This window comes from Balaenoptera ricei, chromosome 2 (assembly GCF_028023285.1).
Source record: "Balaenoptera ricei isolate mBalRic1 chromosome 2, mBalRic1.hap2, whole genome shotgun sequence".
NCBI lineage: Eukaryota > Metazoa > Chordata > Mammalia > Artiodactyla > Balaenopteridae > Balaenoptera > Balaenoptera ricei.
Genome location: NC_082640.1, coordinates 180,101,119 through 180,123,849, shown reverse-complemented (window position 1 = coordinate 180,123,849; position 22,731 = coordinate 180,101,119). Strand labels below are relative to the sequence as shown.

Here is a 22,731-nt window from a genome sequence, read left to right as displayed (position 1 = left end):
AAAGGACTATGATATACAGAACTGTTAGAACATAAGATCCAGAAGCCTGGCCTCCACCTCCAGTTCTGCTACTAGCTCACTGGCGTGACCGCAGAGGGGGACTGAGAGAACTAATTCATTATACAATCCATTAACCAGAAATCACAAAAGGAAATTTTTCTCCTTGCATTATCCAGTATTTTAATGATCAATTTACCATTTCTCTCTGCACATTTACTTTCCTGAACTAAAATACAGATAGTGTCTCCCAGTTATCCAGAGGCAGAGAATACAAGTTTGCCATCTCTTGTGACCCAGCACCACGACTCCAAGGCTGCTCCCATAAATCAGTAAGGATTAAGGCCCTAAACAAAACCAGACACAGTCATTTGGGAGGAGAGAAAATGTACTTAGTATGTACCGAAACACCTATCTTAAATATGTTAGTCTTAACTTCATTTCAAGACCAAATGTAAGAAATGTGTGGGTTAATATTTGCAGCTCTTTCACAGAGCAGAGATCCGTATTAGAAGCAACCAAATGTTCTAACAAGTCTTCCACATTAACATGGAAGCCCTACCAGAAGCACAGGGTACCTGGTGCCACTACTGAGTAAAAGGATCCCCACACAAAGGTAAACAGGAGCGTGCGCACAGGAGTCCACTGGAAATAATTAAGGTGCTCTGTGCGACAGACTCTACCAGTGGGTCTCAACCTTGATGCTCAAAAGAATCCCTTGAGGAGACTTAACTAAAAATACCAATAACCAGGCCCTGTACCCAGAGATTCTAATTATCCTGTAGAGCCAGAGCTGAGAACCACTGTTTGATTTGATGTGCTATTACACTATTAAGTCTAATTTCACATTAAAAATCAATTTGCCTTTGATTATTTCTTAAATAACATTTGCTGAGTTTTTTTCTTTCTCTAAAGATAAAATATATGCTCACTTTAGAAAATCTGAAAATATTTTGATATATTTTCTCCATATATAGCTATTTTATAAAATTACCTCTATACCATAAATAATTTTGTATCTTGCTTCTTTTGGTAATTAATTATGAAATTTCCCCAAAGAGTAGTATATGTTCTTTGAAAACATGATATTTAATAGCTTCTGAGGTTAAAATGGCAAGTGTTTGTAAATAGTTCTGATTTTAATACTGGAAAGAAGTCATAATCATTTTATATATTTGGTGAACCATTTTGACTTTTAATACTACAAAGCTCTGAGAATATAAGAACTGCAGAATAGTAATGGACAGAGCTATGGCAACACCTATCAGAAGTGAAGGTAAATCATGCATACAGGCCTGCACTAAAAGGCATAGACAAGAGGCAGAAGCAGGTGGCATCAGTAAGTTTCAAGGCGGTAAGCAATTATGCCTAAAAAGTTTTCAAGGCATTTAAGGGTGGCATAAAGAAAACAAAATTTAAAACAAGGTCCTTATCATCAAAAACTTAAAATCCAGTTAGGGAGATAAAATAAACACATAAACTAAAACAAGTAGTGGCCTGAAAGGATATTAGCAAGTGAAATTGTAAAATAAATGGAAATAGAATGAGTGCTACAGAGGTTTAAAGGAGTTCAGAAAAGACAGGTATTAGGGAAGAAACAAGCAAACAGCAGTCACTAAACGGTCCCTTAGAGAGGAAAGAAAAAGTCAACATTGTTTTGTTTATGGCATTCTTCCAGGATCACAGAGAAACCACAACTTTGAAAATGTTACTGAAATATTAAATGCAAAAGAGAAATCAACTGAATGTTTATCATTGTCCTAATTACAAAGAGAAGGAGTAATATAGGCTAATGGAAACAGAACTAAATTAGGAGACAGGAGACACAGAGTACTGAACTAGGGTTGGTAACAAATGGCTTTAAACTTAGAAATGTAAAGTAATTTGCTACCTTAAGCGGTTAGGAAATACTTGTTTCTACCCATTCTCTTTCATAACTCTGTAAGTGAAAAAGATTGTAGAAGTAAAGCTACATATATTGAATAACAAATAAAACACTTAGGATTACTCATAATGAAGAAGAATATTGTCATTCTAAAATAGAACACAATTTAAAGAAGCTCAGGTTATACAGAAGAAAAAAGACATGGTGACACAGCAGCCCCACCTATGAGACACGGCTTGGGCACACTTTCCTTCCGCGACACAGAAACGACTGTGCAGGGGAAGCAGCTGCCGCGTGGTCAGAGGGAACTGCGTTTTCTGAACCTCATGAGGGTGAGAAGTCATAAGGGGACTAGCTTTCTCCTCACAATGGACACTATTTAAAGATCCTAAAAAAGAAACTAATCTTACCCATAGATTTTAATATTTTAATCTGTCATATCAAAGACAAATGCAGATAATATTCCATGCAAATGACCCAATTTAATAGTAAGAACTTTTGTTCCTCTGATATAGCAGAAACTAAGTATTTCAAAAGGAATGTTAGTCACTACTTCATGAAAAGGCATGAAGAAAAGTGAAATAGCAGGGGAAAAAAACCAATAAACCCCCCTACTAAAGTTACCAGCATTACTTCTACCTACAGGCATGTGGAATAGCCGGCATCCAATTAGCCCTCCTACTGTAAACAAATACAAAAATTGGACAAAATATAGGAAATTACTATTCTCATACATTAGACAAAATAGGCAGTATAGGACTGTGACTTCTAAAGACAGGAAACAAGCAAAGTGAGCCCCATGACAGGACACTTAGGATGCTGTGTGGCCAGAAGGGGAGACCAAACCCAGTGCACCAACAACCCTGACACCAACACCAAACAATGAGATAAGAAATGTTTTAATCTTCAGAATATTAGAAAAAAAACTAAAGACAAATATCCCTCATGAACAAAACATAAAAATCCTTAACAAAATATTAGCAAATCAATTCCAGCATTATGTAAAAAGCATAATACATCATAACTAAGTGGAGTGTATGTTAAGAATACAAAGTTAGTTCACCGCTCAGATATCAATCAATATAACTGCCACATTAACAGAATAAAGGAAGGACATCCTATGATCCACCTCAGTAGATGCAGAAAAAGTATTCAGAAAGTAAACAGGCAAACTACAAACTGGGAGAAAAGATTTACAACATATATATCTAAGAAAGAACTTGTATCCAGAACAACTCTCTTACTACCAAATTATAAAAAGCAAAACAACCTAGTTATTAAAAAAAAAGGGGGGGGGGGTTGACCACAAAAGACTGAAGAGGTACTCCACAAAGGAAAATATACGAATGGCCAATAAGCACGATGAAAAAGTGCTCAAAATCAGTCATTAAGTAAATATACACTAAAACTATGAGACACTACTGTACTCCTGATATCATGGCTAAAACAAACACACCCGACAGCTCCAAGTGCTGAAGGGGGACACGGAGTAGCCAGAACTCTCATACGTTACTGGTGGCTATGTAAAATGGTAAAAACCACTTTGGAAATCTGTCTGGTACTTCTTATAAATTTATAAGGTATTGATCCAAGAAAAACAAAAATACTTGTACAAGAATGTTTATAGAAGCTCTATTCATAACAGCCAAAAACTGGAAACAATCCACATGTCTATCAACAGGAGACGGAAAACAAACCCTAGTATGGATATGATATAGTATTCCTGAGCAGTAGGACAGACCAAGCAACTGAAGCGCCAACAATATAAATGAGCCTTCAAAACACTATGTTGCATGTAGTAATCAGAGACAAAACAGTAATGTACTGTATAAATACCATTTATATGACATTCTAGAACAGGAGTAACTAATCCACAGCAAAAAAAACACAAAAAAACCATAAAAAACCTCAGACAAACGGTTTCCTCCAAGGGTGTGGGAAATTAGGGGTTTGACCAGAAAAAGACAAAAGTAATATTTTGGGGATGATGGAAATGCTCTATATTTTAATAGGGGTTGGGGTACATAGGTATATGCATTTGTCAAAAGTATTCAAATTGTGTTTATTTATTTCCTTGTAAAAACTATGCCTGAATAAAAAGTTGGTGAAAACAATCACTAAAACAATTCAGGCCCAAAAGAGTTATTAACTCATAAGAGATCAAATATATTCTTTTTTAAAAAGAGAGTAAAATATAACAAATCAAACCAAAAGACCTTGGGGTGATTCTAATTCGAAAATCTGTAGCCTTTAGGAAAATAAAGCAGGGTGAGGGGACTTATGTGGTAATTTGCCCAAATAACAGACCCTGTTACCTCTTCTATTTAACAAAAACATGTTCGTCACATGTATTAAAGAACTTTGAAAGAGGGGACTTACAAATGTTGGCAAGCAAAAAGATGCATACTACCTTGCATACTAACAAAAAAATAGTAGTTAAAATGCCGTTTAGTGCACCAATATATAAATTGACCTGGCTATTCAGAGTATGCCTACGTTAGACAGGATACTGTCTACCTTCACTCGTTACAAACTAATTTCAACGTCAGTATAGCAAAAAGAAGTTTCAAAGTGACCACAAATAAATAATTTCATTTACTAAAATGAAAGGGGAGGAAAGATAATTGGAAATAAAAAGAAAAAACTGACCAAAGGTAAGTTCAGAAGCAAATGCAAGATGAAATACAATAAAATTTCATTAAAGTAGTACAGTCTTGCAGGATATAAATATAAAAAGCATCTCATCTGTTGTAAATATAGCTGAAATAAAAAGAATGAGCTGAATATTTTTATTCCACATCTGCAAACCTCCAGGCTTTCATTCATTTTTTCCACAGATACTAGTGCCACTCTAACTCGAGAGGGGAGAGAATTTTTGAACTCAAATTATTTAAAACTATAAAGCTACTTTTGTGTCTCATTTAATATTTATGAAACATTACTAAAAATGTAGTACCTTATGGTTTAATTAATTCTAGTTATCAAAAAGAATGTTTTACAAAATAAATACTACAACGAAATCAACAGAAAAGAAAACAATCAGCTGAAATATTTCCTTACCACTTTTACAACACAGGGTGCATCGCTGCCCACCGATTTTGAAGACTTCGTATCAGCTGTTTGAAAAAGTGACATATGTAATATCAGAACACGAAGTAGCATTATTATAAATAGCCTGTTACTAACCCTTTATTAATATTTAGATCTGTGTATCTATAACCTCTTAATAGAATAAATTTCAGTTCCCAAATATGTGTCTCAGGATATCATTACTGTATATTTCATCAATTTTAAAACTTTTTTTCACGATTTAACATGTCTGAAATTGGACGGCATCTTACAATTGCTATCTTCAACATGATCATCAATTAAGTATGAAAAACTGAGTTAAAGATTTCTTTAATTCAAAAGTACTCATGGCCTTTGATATGCTGATGTATGCTGTGAATTCCCAAAAGGATGATAACTGATACAATTCTTAAATTTAACAAACTAGGGAATCCTTTTAAGAAGGAGCATTAGGAAGGAAAGAAAAGAGGGAGCTAAAGCTCTAAAAAACATTCGTTTGGGAGAAAAGAATTCATCAAGATCAACAGTTCAGGATACTGGCACGAGAACTTTGAACTGCCATCCAGAATAATTTTAATGTGGTATCATTTTACTTCATGCAAATAAAGATGCACAGTTGCCCTGAAATGCTGAGTTAGGAATATAAGGTTCCCATATTCATTAAACACATATTTTTTACCAGATACCTACTACATGCCAGTTTCTAGGAAATGGATTTAGCAGTGAACAGGAAAAAACAATCTCTACTCTTATGAAACTAACATTTCAGTGGTAGGACACAGACAACAATTAAAATATAAAGTATGTTTGATGGGAGTAAGTGCTAGAGAGGAAAAATTAAGCAGGAAAGGAAGGTAGAGAGTGTTGCAAGTTAGTAAGAGAAACCTCACTGACGGTGTCATTGAAGCAGTGGTCTGAAGACTGTGAGGGAATAAGCCACGTAAATACCTGGGAGAACACCCCAGGCAGACCAGCACAAAGGCCCTGATGTAGCTGGAGAAGAGTAAGTGAGGTGGAAAGTAACAGGGGTCAGATCAGAAAAGCAGCAGAGAACAAATACAATGAACTTGATAGGTGACCTAAAGCTGTTGCTATGCATGAGATGACTGGAAGGTTTTGAGAGAGGAATGGTAAGCTCAGACTTTGATTTTCTAAAGAATTCTCCGGGCGGCTTTGTGGAGAATGGAGGGTGGAGGGCAAGGGCAGAAGCTGGGAGATCAGTTAGGCTACTACAATACTCGGGGTGAGAAATGGTGGTGGCTTGAACCAGAGTGGTAGCAGACAAGGCAGTGGTAAGTGGTCAGATTGTGGATGTATTTTTAAAGAAGAGCCAACAAGATTTGCTCATGAATTAGTTATAGAGGATAAGAGGGGAAAAAAGAGATAAGGAAGACTCCAAGTTTTTGGCCTGAGCAACTGGAAAGAAAAAGTTGCTACTCACTAAGACAGAGAAAATTGCAGGAGGAGCTGGTGCTTTGGGGTGTCTTAAGTTTGAGATGCTTATTAAACATCCAAGTTCAGGTGTTAAATAGGCAGCTGACATACAAGTCTTGAGTTCAGAAAAGTGGTCCAAGTTGGAGAAAGAAATTTGAGAGTCATCAAGATAGAAATGCTATTCATTTAAAGCCATGAAAATGGAAGAGCCCCTAGGGAATGAGTGCAGACAGAGAAAAGAAGAAATCCTAGGACTGAGCCCTAAGGCATTCTCACATTAGAAGCTGAAGAGATGAAGAGGGACAGGCAAAGGAAACCAAGAAACCACCAATCAGCTGGGAAGCAGCAGTACTGTGAAAAGGCTGAAGCTAAAATACTTTAGACTACAGAAGGAACACCAAGTCATAAAAATGGCTAAATGGGCAAATGAATAAGTCTGAGCTCCTTAAGAAACAGCCCCAAGGAACACATCACTTAGATACTGAATTAATAATAAAGTAAGGTTAAATTTTTTAAAATCAGCATTTAGTGCACAAAATATTAAAATAAGGATAGCATCCCAATAATACTGCAAAATTCGAATGAGGAAAGGGGGAAAAGGGAAGTTCAATAATTCATTCAAACAACACATACTGCAAAATACGCCAGGCACTAGGAAAACAATAAGAAGAACTGTCTCACTGCCAAGGAGGACATGTTTATTCTGGAAGAAAGAAAAGTAATTTCAGGGCAGCATGGAAAGTACTATGAAAGGGTTAACAGAGGGGCATTATACACAGATAGCACCTGCCCTAAGCTCAGCTTTGGAAAAATGAAGCAAAAGAAGAATCACACACAAAGATCAAGAGGCAAAGGGCAGCATGATAGTCAAAGAACAGATTTTGAGGAAATAAAAGGGATGAAGAGAAAAGTTACATAGGGACCAAACTACGTGAAGGGTCTGGTATGCCATTCTCAAAGTTTGATACTTTATCCTAAGGGCACTGGGGAGCCATTAAAGAAGTTTAAATAGACTAGATCACTCAAGCCACAGCGTGAATAATAGGATGCAAGGGGGCAAAGCTGAGCAGAGAAGATTCACAGCCATAGTGAGAATCCAGACAAGACATGAAAATGACCTGCACTAAGGCAGTATCAGCAAAGAGAGAGAGAAATCAATGGATCTGAGAAGTCAGACAGTTAAAGCAACAGGACCAGATGAAGTACTGGGAACATGAGTGAAGCAATACTTGAGAATGCCTTCCCAGTCTGGCTTGAGGGGTGTCATTCATTCAGATACTCCTCTCCTGATCATAAGAGAATCACGAGATGAAAGAGGATGATATAAATTTTAGACATGCCTGTGGGTCATCCAAATAGAGATTCCTTATAGGCCACTCACTGGCTATGGGCTTGGACTCAGGGGATCACGTCCTTGGCTACAGATAAAAGATCTGGAAATCAGCAGTAAAGAGACAGTAACAGAAGCCAAGAGACTCCATGAGATCACTCAGAGAGACTAAACAGAAGGAAAAGTGAGCGAAGGAAGGAAAGCTGGAGAACACAGAAGTACTTACAAAGATGACTTAGCATATCCAGAGAGGTAGGAGAAAAACAGAGGTGAAAGTATGTTATCATGAAAGACAATGGAAGCAATTTTTATGTGAAAGAAAGATAAACAGTATCAAATGCTGCAGAAAATATCTAAACAAAATTCAGAAGCAACCTTTTAGCAGAAAATTATCATTAGAAATTGCTGATGATCTTGAATATGGCTGTTTTGGTGTCAGTGGGCACAGAGAGATAAAGTGGAGGCAGCAGTATTAAAGCAAATCCCTTCTCCAGGTTGATCGATCCAGTTTTTAAAAAGCAAAGTTTTGTCCCAGAAATTTGTCAAACCATTAGATTTAAAAAATATTATTAGGTGGCACTTTCCGATGATAAATACAAACACAAATAAAACAGCTAGCACACATGCAAAGCAAGCTGCAAATTTGCCAAAGGTTACAAAAGCAAACTAACTAATACAAAATGAAGAATTTACTTGCTTTAAGACAAGTTCCCATCCCTAATATAGGATGTCCTAAGTCCACACATCCTGTGGTAGGGACAGCTTATATAATCTGCCATCTCTAAATCACAAGGTCAAAAATATATATACCTGGCTAATATAGCCCTAACTTTTCATGATTTATGAGGGCTTTCGGCTTAAGTCAGATAGCCTAGTTCACTGGAATGGGTTTGGTTCCAAACAAAACTAAAGAATCAACAACTATTTCCCCAAAGACAGGTGCCACTAGCCTAGAGAGATTATAAAATACAGTAAAGCGCTGGTTTTTAAACTATGTTTCATGAACATACCTCTAGAGACTGCAGCTAGCCAACTATAGCCCATCGGTCCCGGTTGAGTCAGACCCCTCTTGAGTAAGAGCTGCTGCTCTTTCATCTATGTCAGCAGTTCTCAAACTTTCCCAGGCATTTGAATCCCCTGGAGGGCTTGTTCAATCACATTTCCTACAGGTGGGGATTTGTAGGTCTGGGGTGGGACCCGAAAATGTACAGTTCTAATAAGTTTTCACATGACGCTAATCTAGTATTAATATTAGTATTCTAAGTTAAGATGTTGCTTGAAAATAAAAAAGCGTTCACTGCTAAAAATAAAATTTTATAAACCGCATGGCAGAAATCAAATAATTAAATCAAGATTAGAGGTGGAGTAAGAATATATAACGGAAAAGTAAGAAAGAAATATCAAAAGCAATCATGAAATGCACTGTATCACTACTAATATTCCTGGTGAAGCAGACAGCTTTAGAAGTAATCACGTAAAATATTTTTTAAATCAACCAATTAGTTAACTTACAGAATCCCAGGGTTCCACGATGGGTCCCCTCAGATTTCAGGGTAAGTATGCTAATTAAATAGCACATTTCAGGCCTAATATGCAACTTCTAGATCATTCTCCTAAATTCCACTATGATGACTATTAGGGTTGTATAAAAAGAAAAGGTAAATCCATACCTATTAAAGATCTGAAAATCTCCGAATTAAACCAAAACAAAGGGAATACATCCTAATTGGGTGGAGGTGGGGAAAGAAAGGTATGGCTTTCTTTGGGTCTCAAAGGAGATTAATATTATATAGAATATCTTAAAAATCTAAAGTCATATGCTCACTAATGACAATATTACAGATATTTTATCCTCTGTTTCTACTGTGATTAAATCAACTGTCTTCTCCACTCCCAGGTCACAGATGCATTTTTGCCTAATTATACAATATTATGTTGACCGTAGATTATTAGAAGCATTCTGTAAAAGTATGCAATTAAGAAACTATCAATATTTTGATAACAAAGCATATACATCTTCGGACTGACAATTAGAAGTAGTCATACACTTACCAAGATATATACAACCAAAGCCACCTTGGCCAATGGGTGATCCTAGTTTCCATTCCTTTTTGTTCATGTCAGTGATTATCTCCCCGGCTGCAAAATGTTCTGCAAGATGTCTCTTTGCAGGGCCCTGTCTTCCAGCTTGAGCTGCTTTTACACGAGGCATTTTCACTATAATACAAAACGAAGCAACATTCAAGATTATAATCCTAGAAGTGTTGAAAACCTTTTCACTAAGGAAAGCTTCTGTGCAACAAAGATGCTATTCAAATTCCTACTTACTCCAAAACTTAAATAAAGGACATCTGTTAATTCTAATTTATAAGTGCTCAATCCTTTTGATTATCTCTTAACTTAGGAGAGGAAGCAATAAATAAAATGATCCATGCAATTACTTTCAAGAAAATATTTAAAGTTCCAGTGGTCTAATATCATCTATGACTAAAAATGCTATTTAGCAACAACAACAAAAGAATTGCTCTATGAAGCTGAGGGGGAAAGGTACATCCAATTAGAATGCACACTCTATACAAATGCAATGAGGAGTTTACGAAGGTCAATGTTGATGGGATAAGAACACAGTAGATACTGAAAACACAAGACAGTTAACATGAGAGGAAAGGGAAAGAGTATTTATGGCAAGATAGTAGATGCTTTACACATAGGCTTCCATCCATCCTCACAACTCCATGAAGATTACATTATCATCCCCATTTTACAGATGACGAAATTAAGGCTCAGCAAAGTTAAGAAACCTGTCCAAGGTCATATACCTACTAAGTGGCCGAACAACAGAAATCTGCACTGAGGATTCCCTGGCTCCAAAGCCTCACCAACATGACCCACAATTACAAAAGTCACCATAATGAAGGAGTGACCAGGAGAAATTACGGCTGTTTATAGTCATTTGGGTTCACAGAAAAGGCAAAGCTGGTGATATCCAGCATTTGTATGTTTCCCTTCTCACCAACTATCCTTTTGGAGATGAATTCCTATTTACTTTACTTACTAACAGAGAAGCTTAGCATAGCATTCATGGAGAGCAGTGTTTTACCGCGAAAAGAGCACAGGACTATAATGAAAGACCTAGATTCGAGTGTAGGTGTGAGGCCAGTTTTGGGTTATCTTGATCAAGTCACTTCTCTCTGGGCTTTAAGTGCCCTTAGACATAACTTACTTCACTGAGTGAAGGAAGGGTGGGTGAGGAATGGTGGCCAGCAAGGCTAGCAAGCTGTAGAGTAAGGGCCAAGTTCTTGGGCAAGGGTATGAACTCAGTGGCCCAGAAAAAAAGGAAGTAACACACTTAAGACTGAAGAAAAGAAAGCATGAACCAGACTGTGTGTGTGTGTGGTGTGTGTGATTTCAAACTCTCAGATTAATCTATTAATTGAAAAAGATTTAAAACAAATAGTTTTTAGGATCCTATAGTTCCCTAAAACTGTATTAGAGATACAGTAAAGAGGGTGATAAGAGTTGTAAGGTAGCCAGCAACATTTGAAATGGCTATTCAGCTGAAAGATGTCTGTTAAGATCCGACAATTTACATAAGTAGTTTGGTTTTGAGCCTAGATATTCTAAATACATACATACTACATTAGATTGGAAATTTTTTAAGCAAATATCCACCCGTATCACTCCACATACACAAACTCCATTTATGCAAATGCTCTTTATTAATTTATTGGGGATTTTTAAATTTAACTTTTTCCTACAGAATACTGATGCATCTTCATTGTCTAAATCTTCTCTAAGTTAACAAAAGAATCTTCAAAATGAATGTGTCCGTTATTTCTTCATATCAACTAATTCTCTTAATGTTTGTAATCATCATAAAACTTTCCTGAATGGAATTTCAGTTGTAACCATGACAGCCCAGACTCAAAACACCAAAAAAGGTGACTTTTAAAGCTACAGTAGATTGAGTAAAAGAAATAACTAAGACACACAGTACTTCCAAATACTAAAATGAATGCCTTCTAAATTTTATCTAGCTTTATCAAATCATCAGAGTAATCTCCTATTTGATGATTTCCTTATTGTAAGAAGGAACTGTCTTCCTTATTAAGACAGTTTAAATGCTTTAATTCAAGAAGACTTTCCTGAACTTAAAAAAAAAAAAAGTGAAACCCCAAAGTGAAAGATCACACCACATACTAATCAACCCAGAATGACCAACACTGAGACACAGCCTAGTCTAGTAAAATCACTGAACTTAATAGTAAAAGAAAATATTCTTTGTGCATGCAGGCCAAAAAAAGATAGTTTGTAAGGAAAGTAAAATCATATTGTCATCACTTTGACAGCAACATTTTATGTCAGAAAAAAAAAGGAAGTAACATATTTAAGACTCAAGGAAAGAAAACCTGAACCAAAGAGTCTACACTCAGTTAAATTTCAAATCTAAAGACTTCAAAGTGTTATCAACATGGAAAAGGGAAAAGGGAATAAGAATCTACTAGAGAACAAGCCTCAGGTATCTAAAATGACTAAAGAAAAGCCACTATAAGAACTGACAGTGAGCAGTAAATAGATACTTATTTGTAGAACTGAGTTTCAACAAGGGTTATAAAGGAGAGGCTAGAATAGATAATGGGTATATGTTCTGACAATGTGGACACAGTACAATCGCAAAAAATGGGAAAACATGCAAAAAAAAAAATCAACTTTCCAGTAATCATACTGTGGTGATACTTAGTTTTGTTAACTACAGCTATTGTGGTCACAGATGTGGAATAATGCAAATGAATAATTATGTGATGTTTTAATTCTATCATCACTGTGTCCTTAAAAATCAGGATTCAGATATGGAAGAAAAAGGATGCAGCTGAAAGAAGAGGTAGGATTATATTTGGAAGTATTTCTTTAATTCAGAAGGTACTTTATCTTTTACAGAAAGAATATATATACATACACACACACCCCTTTGTATTTCCTAGCCCCATTCACAAAAAAAAGCTTAGAAACAATAAACAACCCAGTAGCAATGAGCATCCCTAGTACCCAAACGGTATTCCTGAAATACCATTTCCTGTTAAAAGAAACCAGGTTCCTTGAATAAACGACTGATTCCAGGTCTGGAGCTGGAAATGTACAAGATAAACCTGGAACACCTCGTCATTTCTAGATGTCAAGGAAGCTATCAAAAACTACTAGAGTTATGTCAAATATGTCTAAGGAGTCAACTTGAAAGATGTTCCCACTACCAAAGATGAGCCAATTTGAGTCAATAAATATAACCATAATGGACTGAAACACACAAAATGGGTAAATCCAAGAGTTCATAATAGTAAGAAAACTTAAGTGGTCACCTCTAGAGGATAACAGGAAACCGCTCAATTTTGAAAACCGGTAAATAAAGGGAAAGAATCCAGCATCTGTCCTTTCTTTCTTACATGAATTGTACCACTGGGTAACCAAATAGAAGATGAAGAGAAATTTCTCCTTATAGAAAAATTTCAGCTAATAAGTGAGTAAGAATGGTTTTAGCTTAATGCTAATTCCACCTCCTAATGCATTAATGGATCCAGACATTGAGCAACGATAGCTACTAACATCAAAATATGAGATATCCAGACATTATATGCCTCCTGATAAAAAAACACGCCACTACCCATAAAGTTATCCTGCGAAATAAGAAATAAAAAATAAACGGATCCTGAATCTGATTTAGCCTATCAATTCACAGGATATGAAGGGAACAGAAGAACATGATAAACTGTGACACAGGAATGTAATCAGCAAACTCCTAACTGTGGGAAGCACTACAGTGCATATAACACCATTTCTTCAACAAATAAAGGGGGAAAAAGAAGAGATGAGGGAGAAGAAAACTAGATTTAAAAACACTTAAAACAACATATCTAACAAAATCTGGCAAATCTAAACCACAGTGTTTAGGGATGCACATTTGAGTGCTAAAACTATAAAGAAAAGAAAACGATTACCATAAAAGCTAGAACTTACTTTGGGGGAACATAAGAAAGCTGTGATTAGGATGGGGCACATGGTGGGTTCAGTAATATCTCTTGACATAGGTGGTGGTTATAAAAGTACCTTCTAATTCATTCAGTCTATATTTGCTTAATAAGATTTTCTGTACTGTGAAATACTTTATGGTTTTTAAACATTAAAAAATTACTGCTCCTATAATTAACAATCCCCAAAGGATCACAATTGGAAATCTTTTCATACTCCATGAGCTTGTCCAATCACACACATCCAAAAAAAAAAGAAAGTCTCCAAAGTAAAATCTGTACTTCATTTCCTGTGAACTATTAGTAGCCTTTTGCTTTTTTATTTATAGGCACCTTCTTATATATTCTATATATATTAAACAAATTAGCTCTTTACATTGCAAATACTTTTTCCAATTTATTTATCTTTTAATACTGTTTATTTTTAGCTTTTGGGTTTTATGTCATCCTTAGAAAGACCTCTCCCAGTCAAATTTCTTTTTTCAAACATCTCCATGTTTTCCTTTAGTTATTTTACGGTTTCATAAAATTTCTTGGTAAATTTTTTATCTGTCTACACTTATATTGGTATAAGATATGAGGTCGGAATCCAGTTTTTTTTTTTTCCCTTTTAGTCAGCCTTCCATACACATTAGGGAGATCCACAAGTGTTTGAGGAACTTAAATATATCAAACCAACCCAAGTAAACTAAGTACAGAAAAAGTTCATATAAACTGTTACAATGTGGGTCCTAGATTACCTTTCTTTGGAATGGAATGGAATGTTGGTTTACTAATTACTATTTGAAACTAACTTTATGCTTGGGTTAAAACTTCCCTCACACTTCTATCTACTCCACATGAATGTGAAGAAGTCACTGAAATATACTCTGCTGCTCTGGTAGAAAGAGGCCGCTACAACACAAAATTTTCTTTAAAATGCCCCTAAATGAAACTCCCTTCCTCCCTTTCCACAAGTGGCTTCTTGTGGAAAAAAGATGCGGAGGCCTCCCTTCTGCCAGCCCTACAATCTTAGGCTGGCCACGGACAACCGACAGCCGTGTCAGTGCTCTGAGGCTGGCTTCTGCTGGATGCAAGGGGGTGGCAATGGCAGTGGATTAATAAATAAGCATTTGGTCAATAACTCATCTTTTAAAATGTACAGAGACACAAAAGACTTAAACAAATGCAGCTGGAACACCACATAGTTATGCAGGGCAATTTAACATGATAACCACCCTTTAAAAAAACATACTACCTGATTAAGGTTATGATTCTTAGAGTGTGCTGCTGGATTCTATTTACGAATATTTTATTTAGGAATAAAATTGATATTCATAAGTAAGACTGGTCTGTAGTTTTCTTTTTTCTAACATATTTATTTGTTTTGATATCAATATTATGCTCACTTCATAAAAACACTTTTGAAGTTTTTCTTCTCTTACCACAATATAAAGAGTTTAAACAGCATTTGAATTACCTATTCCTTAAAAGTTGTGAATATCTCAACTCTGAAAGCCTGACAATACTGAGTGTTGGTAAGGATGTGGAGCAAATGGGCCAATGTTTCAGCCATTCTGAAAATCTGTTTTGCAGTAGCTGCTACCTGACCCAACAATTCCTCTTCTATGTACATACCTGAGAGAAATGAAAACATGTCCACCAAAAGGATTAACAGCAGCTTTACTCAAAATAGCGAAACACTGGAAACCCCCATGTCCATCAACAGGAAAATGGACATAATAAAATAGATGAACCTCCCAATGCTATGTTGAAAAAAGAAGCCAGACACAAGACGAGACATTCATGATTCCATTGCACTAATCTGTGACAACAGCAGTCAAATAGCAGAAACCACTGGGGGGAGGAAATGACTATGAGTTGGAAGAAGAAGGTTTCTGGGGATCTGGTCATGTTCCATACCCCAGTCTGGGGGATATCTAAACTGTATGTTCACGTCACTTATGATTTATTTCATTCTATTTCTTCATTTATGTAAAATTAACACAGTAAATTACGCAAACCTTAAGTGTTGTAACAGGGTCCAATCAGGAGAAAAAAAAAAATGCACAAGTAACTTAAACAAGAACACTTAATATAAAAAACTATTAATTTCTAAAAGGTGGTTGACTATTAAAAGGGGTAAAAGAGAACTCTAAGGAATAGAAAAGGCAGGGAGCAGATACTATCTACAAGGTTAAGGGAGAGAACACAGAAATGAACTCTTCACTGGAAAGGCTGTGGCTACAGCCCACCGAGTGGCAGAGTTCTCTGGGGTGCCAGCTGGTCCACAGGAATCCACCCGCCGGGGTCCTGGGGGAAGCAAGATACTGCCTACCAGGGTACTAAAGAAAAGTCACAGAGAGTAAGCACGCTGGCATCCATACCTTAAGAGAGAGAGAAAAAAAAAAGCACGCTACAACAGCAAGAGAAGCCCCTTCCCCACTCTGCCTGGCAGTGTCTGTCCCTCACCCTCTACTGACTAACCTAACCTTGTGCCAGAGAGGAAAACATGTTTACAGGGTCTAGTTCAAGTATCACCAACAGATCAAAAAAAAGTGTATTTGGAGTTGAGAAGCAATAAATTGATAACCTGCACAAATGTATACACAGGTTGACAAATGTTTGCACATGCATACACACTTGAGCACCACCCACCCTGATCAAGATACAGAACATTTCATCATGCCATCAAGTGTCCTAGGGCCCTTTTCTGCCAACACCCATTCCTGTTCTCCCCAACAAAGGCCACTGGTTGTGCCCCTCGGGGTGGGCCACTTGCTTTGGAGAACCCTACTCTGCCAGTTTTGTCTGAGATGGGTCTCAGACCTGAGAGGGCCACCTTTCAGCATCCTCCCACAACCCTATCTGACCTTCACTGCACTTGGCAGCCCCTCTTACTTTCTGGTTCAGAGTAAAAGAAGTCTCCGAGTTTCAGAGAATATGAAATCGATGCGTCTCAATCTCCTTGTTCCTTTTCAGAGGATTTCTGAAAAGAAGAAAGGAGAATTATTTAAAACCAGAAGTCCTTGCTCAAAAACTATAATAAATAACATGACCATAAACATTTACCTCAGTAAAGAACTTAAAATACTCATTGGAATTAAACGATTGCTTTAGTACATTATAGGTTTCTCCTAATAATGAAACCAATACCTACATTAAGGTTTCTATTAAAGAATAAAATGGAGGGCACAAATCTCTACCAAATTAAATCTTTCTGCATAATTCCTGCCCACCTGGAGCAAAGCAGGTTATGACGGCCAATCCAACAGAGAGATTTCAAGCAAAAGAAGTTTACCGTCACTGACCATTACATAAACTGACCACTTCTTTTCCCACTGATATTAAATGAAATTCAGATGCAAGTGAAAAGCACATGAAAATGCAAATCAACACTGCCCTTTACTGAAATCACTCACTGGTATATCCCATATTAGCATATTCACCAAAATTTAATTGTAAACAGAGTAATTATGGTACTGAAGTTATTAAATACACAAAGCAAGCTTGGAACTATACATATTCAAATAGAATTTCAGTGGCAGATCAACTTTTATATCTGAAACAATACCCTAATTAATAGTCAGCTCTGGTAATAAAATGGTCCTCTGTTTTTCAGATAACATTCCAAAAAAAGTTCTGCTGTGAATATTAAAAGTTTTGTGAAAAGAGTCTTAAAATTCCAATAGCTATATTTATCACAATATGGTACTGTATTTAGACAACTGGCATTTTCCAAGTCCTGGATTCAAGTTTGGAATATTTTTTTTTAATCTTCTGCTGAGGAGAGAAAAAAGCTTGAATGAATCAAATAATGCCACTTACCCTTAATGAGCTCTATGAATTCATCATACCCAAACTGGGAAATTACAATGCTGTATAATCCTGTCACATACTGGATGACTAGTCATAAATTTTCCCTAAAACAGGTATGCACATAAGTTCCTTTGAGGGGGTCATATATTTTTATGAAATTTTCTTTAAAGTCATAAGCTTCTCTGATGTTTTAAAACTGTATAGAGACACAGTGATTCAAGGATAATTTTCACCATGCCATTAACATGGTACCAGCATATTCTCAGCTGCACTCTTTGTAGTAGAAAGCACTTTCTCACCCTCCCCAATCTACACTTGGTGAAATCTTTTCCATATGCAAAGATCTAGCTCTTCTCTCTTTTTTTTTTTTTAACATCTTTATTGGAGTATAATTGCTTTACAATGGTGTTAGTTTCTGCTTTATAACAAAGTGAATCAGTTATACATATACATATATCCCCATATCACTTCCCTCTTGCATCTCCCTCCCTCCCACCCTCCCTATCCCACCCCTCTAGGTGGTCACAAAGCACCGAGCTGATCTCCCTGTGCTATGCGGCTGCTTCCCAAAAAAAATGCTCATGAAGAACCTAGGGGCAAGACGGGAATAAAGGTGCAGACCTACTAGAGAATGGACTTGAGGATACGGCGAGAGGGAAGGGTAAGCTGGGACAAAGTGAGAGAGTGGCACGGACATATATACACTACCAAAGGTAAGATCTAGCTCTTCTGCAGTCAGATAGGACCTCTGAAGCTTCAGCACTGTTCTTACCTCTTATTGCATTTGATAAATGTTCCCTGTAAGTTTATGAGCTCACTAGGTAAGAGAGCTGTCTTACAATACACTGCACTTGGTAGGATTTCAATAAATGCGTAAAATTATACAGCAGAAAGGTTAAGTTTCTTTTCCTCAAGTACCTGACATCTAACTTTATCCTTAATATATAATGCCATTCCTTTTAAAAGCCCAGCAATTGAAATCCATGTTGAACCCTATTTATTCTCCTCAAAACTGTAATTCCCCCTCCTAACTCATAACTCTCAACAGATGACCTCATCTGCTGTTTTAGAGAAAAAAGCCACAAACTTCAAGTGGGAATTCCTTTTATCTTTCCAAGACTCAAACCTACAAACCACCTGCACCCACTTCAGGCCTAACTTTACATCCATTCTATCCTCCTTCTGTGATCACAGTTTAGGGAAGCCCTCCTCCTCCATCAAACATCAGCTCCTTCTTCACCTGCATCCCATCCCCCGCAACGTCCTGACATAAACTATTAATTAACCCCTCTGTCAAATATTCAACATCTCCCTCAACTAGATCCTTCCCATCAGCTTTTAAATATGCTCATGGCTTGCCCATTGGGGAAAAAAAATGTTTTTTAATCCCCCTCCACTATCATCCTAACTTTCTTCTCCCTTTCAGTACCAAAGCTGTACTTATGAACACGTCCTTTCTCCTCAGTCTCCCCACAACTCACTCCATCTGGACTCTCCTTTCACAGGTCCACTCAAACTACTCTTGCTCAGGGCACTAAACCCGACAACCTGACGAATCATCTCATTGGCTCCGCTCATTTCCCAGCAGTGCTCAACACTGTTGTTAATTCTTTCTTTCTTGAAACATTCTCTTCCTTTTGCTTTCACAATACAACACTCCACTGGTTTTCACTCTACTGTTTCCGGCCACTCACAGTCTAGGTATTTTGGGAGACACAACAGTGAGTAACAGCTCATTCTTTCAAGCATTTTGTCCCACTTTTTGATGTATAGTTTTCCAGGATTGTATCATGCTAAAAATGCAGACCATCGTACATGGTCTTACACCAAATACATCAAAATACACATTCTATAAGAATAAATTACATAAAAGAAAAACATGCCATTAAATAAAATTAAGACCTCTGGAAATAAAATTAATAGCTTTAAAATTAAGATGGAGGCATATACAGAAAATATAATTGATTGATAGGAATATTCCTTTAAGCTAACAGATCTGAAAAGAGTTGAGTGTCGAAGAGATATGTGCACACCCATGTTTAGAGCAGCACTATTCACAACCACCAAAATGTGGAAGCAACCTAGGTGTCCGCCCACGGGTAAATGGATAAACAAAATGTGGTACAGATGTACAACACAGTATTATGCACCTTAAAAAGGAAGGAAATTCTGACTCATGTTATAACATGGAGGTACAAATACAAGTGGTATTATTTCAAAGATTGTTCTTATACATGCTAATTACATAAATCTACTTGTTTTCACAGCAGTAAATAAAGGTTAACTGTGAATTATGTGAACTTATGAAGAAGAGTAATGATTTGTTCATTCATTCACTCAGCAAACATTTATTGATAATCTGCCACAGGCCAAGCACTTGTTCTAGGCACTAGCTATACTTCAAGGAACAAAACAAAGGTCCTACCTTTTGACACTTATATTCTAGAAGAAAGACACAGATAATAAAAGCTAACATAATGGGTAAGTTCCAGAGAATGGGTAATATTTTAGAGAATGTAGATGCTATGTTTCAAAAAAGAAGAAAGTAGAGCAGGTTAGGGGGAGGGGATAGAGGATGGGGAGTGCAAGGTGACCGGGGGCAGCGTGCAGTATTAACGGAGAGGTCATGGTCAGCCCCACTGAGGAGGTGAGATCTGAGCAAAGATGGGAAGGAGGCCACGTGAGTATCTGGGGCAGATATCCTAGGCAGAGGGATGAGTGGTGCAAAGACCCTAAGTTAGGAGCGTGCCCCACAACCAGAGAAGAGTAAGGATGCCAGTGTGACTGGTGTGGACTGAGCAAGGGGAAAGGAGGAGGAGAAGTCAGAGAGGGAACGCGGGAGCAACAGATCAAGTGGAGCCCCGGGAGCCACCATAAGGACTCTGACTTCAGCAAAAGGGTAAACATAATATTTGGAACGAGTTTATACTTGCATTTTAATTCACAGTCCTTCAAATGAATCAGAATGAAGTCAAAATGAATCAAAATGAAAATCATACTCTGAACACTCAAGAAGAATTCTCCCACTGACCAATTTCTCACCAAAATTTTTACTTTTTTTTATATTTCTGGCTAACGTGTATTATTCCATCCTCAAAATCCATTTCATCTATAGGTTAAACTTGATATCACGATTACCAAAATCTTAAGTGCCACTGTCACTAAAGTCACCTCAAGGTAGGAATGGTTTTATAATGGATCAGCTTCCATTTCTCAAAAGTACAGGATAGGACTAGGCCCTGTTCTCCCTTTAAGTTATTTGGTAGTGCTACTAGATTAGATGGTTGCAACTTTTTGACAAGAAATATAAAACTTTTACCATTCTATGCCTCCTTTTAAATTTAAAATAAAAATAATACTCAATCCCACAGAATTCTATATTATTACAATTCACAGTGTCCGCTTCATTAATTCATTTACTCAACAAATATTTATTGAGCACATACTCTGTGCCAGGAACTGTCTAGAAGATGGGAATAAAGCAGTGAACAAATCAAACAACAATCTCTGCCCTCGTTGAGCTAATACTTTGTTTAGGAGAGACAGATAATTTTTTTCAAAATTAAAACATGAGCTACGTCCAATGGTAATAAGTGCTAAAGGAAAAAAATAATAAAGCAGGGACAAGGGTGGGGGGGCAGAGATGAAACCGAAAAGATGATCTGGTAAAGCCTCACAAGAAAGTGACATTTAAGCAAAGACGTGTAAATAAAGTGAGTGAAGTCAGCCATGCAGTGATCTAGAGGAAGAGCACCCCACACTGAGGCAGCAGCAAGTGCAAAGGCCTAAGGTCAGGACATGCCCAGCCTGTCCTAGCAGCAGCAAGGTGGCTGGTGCATCTGGCAGAGAATGAGCCCGGGGAGAACACTAGCTGGTGTCAGAGACATAAAAGGGCAAGGTGTGGCCAGCACGTCCAACATGCAGGCCCCTGTAAGGACACTGACTTTGAATCTAAGTGAGATGGGAAATCGTGGGAAGGTTTGGAGCAGAGAAGTGGCATGCTCTGACTTAGGTTTTCAAAGGATCACTCTGGTTGATGCGTCAAACAGACTGGAAGGGGGCAAGGCAGAAACAGCTACCAGTTATTACAATGGCGTTGCTACTGGAATAACCGCTGACTGCATTCATCCTTACTGAATAGTAAGGATGTCAATTTTTTACAAACTGAACTGATTTTAAGCCGCTAAAGAGAGGAGTACAGAAGAACATAAGAGGTTTTTTAAACGTTTTTTAACTTTACACAAGCTACTCACCCCCAGAAAAACAAGTCTACAGTGCCAAGTAGAAACAATCAATATTAGTGACAGATGGTCTAGGAAACATGCTGATCATCTCATATTCTAGATTTTCTAAGTTCTATCTTTATGGCAATTTAGTTCACCAGGAAATTAAATATTTGAACTCATTTATTCCAAAGGCATTTATAAAACACCTCCAGAATATGTGCTGGAAACTGTGCTAGGGACTGGAAATACAAACACAAACAAAACGCAACCTTTGGCTTCAAGAAGCTGCACTTAGCTTCATGCAAAAACACCATCACACAGTTATGATTTAATATTATACCATCAGCTTCAAACAAGGGTCAATAAAAAGCCCTCCAGGTAAAGAATGTTTCTGAATCCTCTGATAAAACTATTTATTAAAGACAGTGAGCGGTTGTACACATCAACTCTATTTGTTTCAGGGTGGGAAAAAAGTGCCTCTTCCTGTGATGCAAGTTTTTAAGATATTAAGAGCTATGAAACTCCTGTTTCCCCTTTTTCAGTGAGTGCCTGGAAGTTCAGAGCAAAAGCATAAACTCGATTACATAACTACGCGTTGTCAGAGGCAGTAACTCTCGATCCTGGCTGTACATCACGGGTACCAGCGGAACGCTGAAACAGTCAAGGCCCTACTCCACAAGAGCCCCAGCATCTTCTATTTTAATCCTGCACAGGGGGTTGTGATGCACAGCCTGGACCACTGGTCTAGATACAGTCATCCCTCAGTATCCTCAGGGGACTGGTTCCTAGACCCCCTTGGATACCAAAATCCACTCAAGTCCCTTATATAAAATGGCAGAGTATTTGCACATATTCTACGCACATCCTTCTACATACTTTAAATCCTAACTAGATTACTTATAATACCTAACACAATGTAAATGCTATGTAAATAACTGTCCATGTGGCAAATACAAGTTTTGCTTTTTGGAA

The 22,731-nt window shown here is 37.2% G+C and overlaps 1 protein-coding gene across 3 annotated transcripts in view; it reads right to left on the bottom strand.

Annotated features, from left to right (window-relative positions):
• Positions 1-22,731, bottom strand: part of VRK1 (VRK serine/threonine kinase 1) — a 75,516-nt gene that overhangs the window by 33,524 nt on the left and 19,261 nt on the right. For 2 of the 3 annotated variants that reach the window (XM_059915854.1, XM_059915855.1), the window contains exons 2-4: positions 16,616-16,703; positions 9,768-9,932; positions 4,943-4,998 (exon numbers count right to left, since the gene is read on the bottom strand). In XM_059915854.1, coding sequence (XP_059771837.1) covers positions 4,943-4,998; positions 9,768-9,932; position 16,616 — 222 coding nt within the window. In that variant the 5' untranslated portion in view covers positions 16,617-16,703. The remainder of the gene's footprint in view (positions 1-4,942; positions 4,999-9,767; positions 9,933-16,615; positions 16,704-22,731) is intronic. The other variant, XM_059915857.1, reaches the window with a different exon arrangement.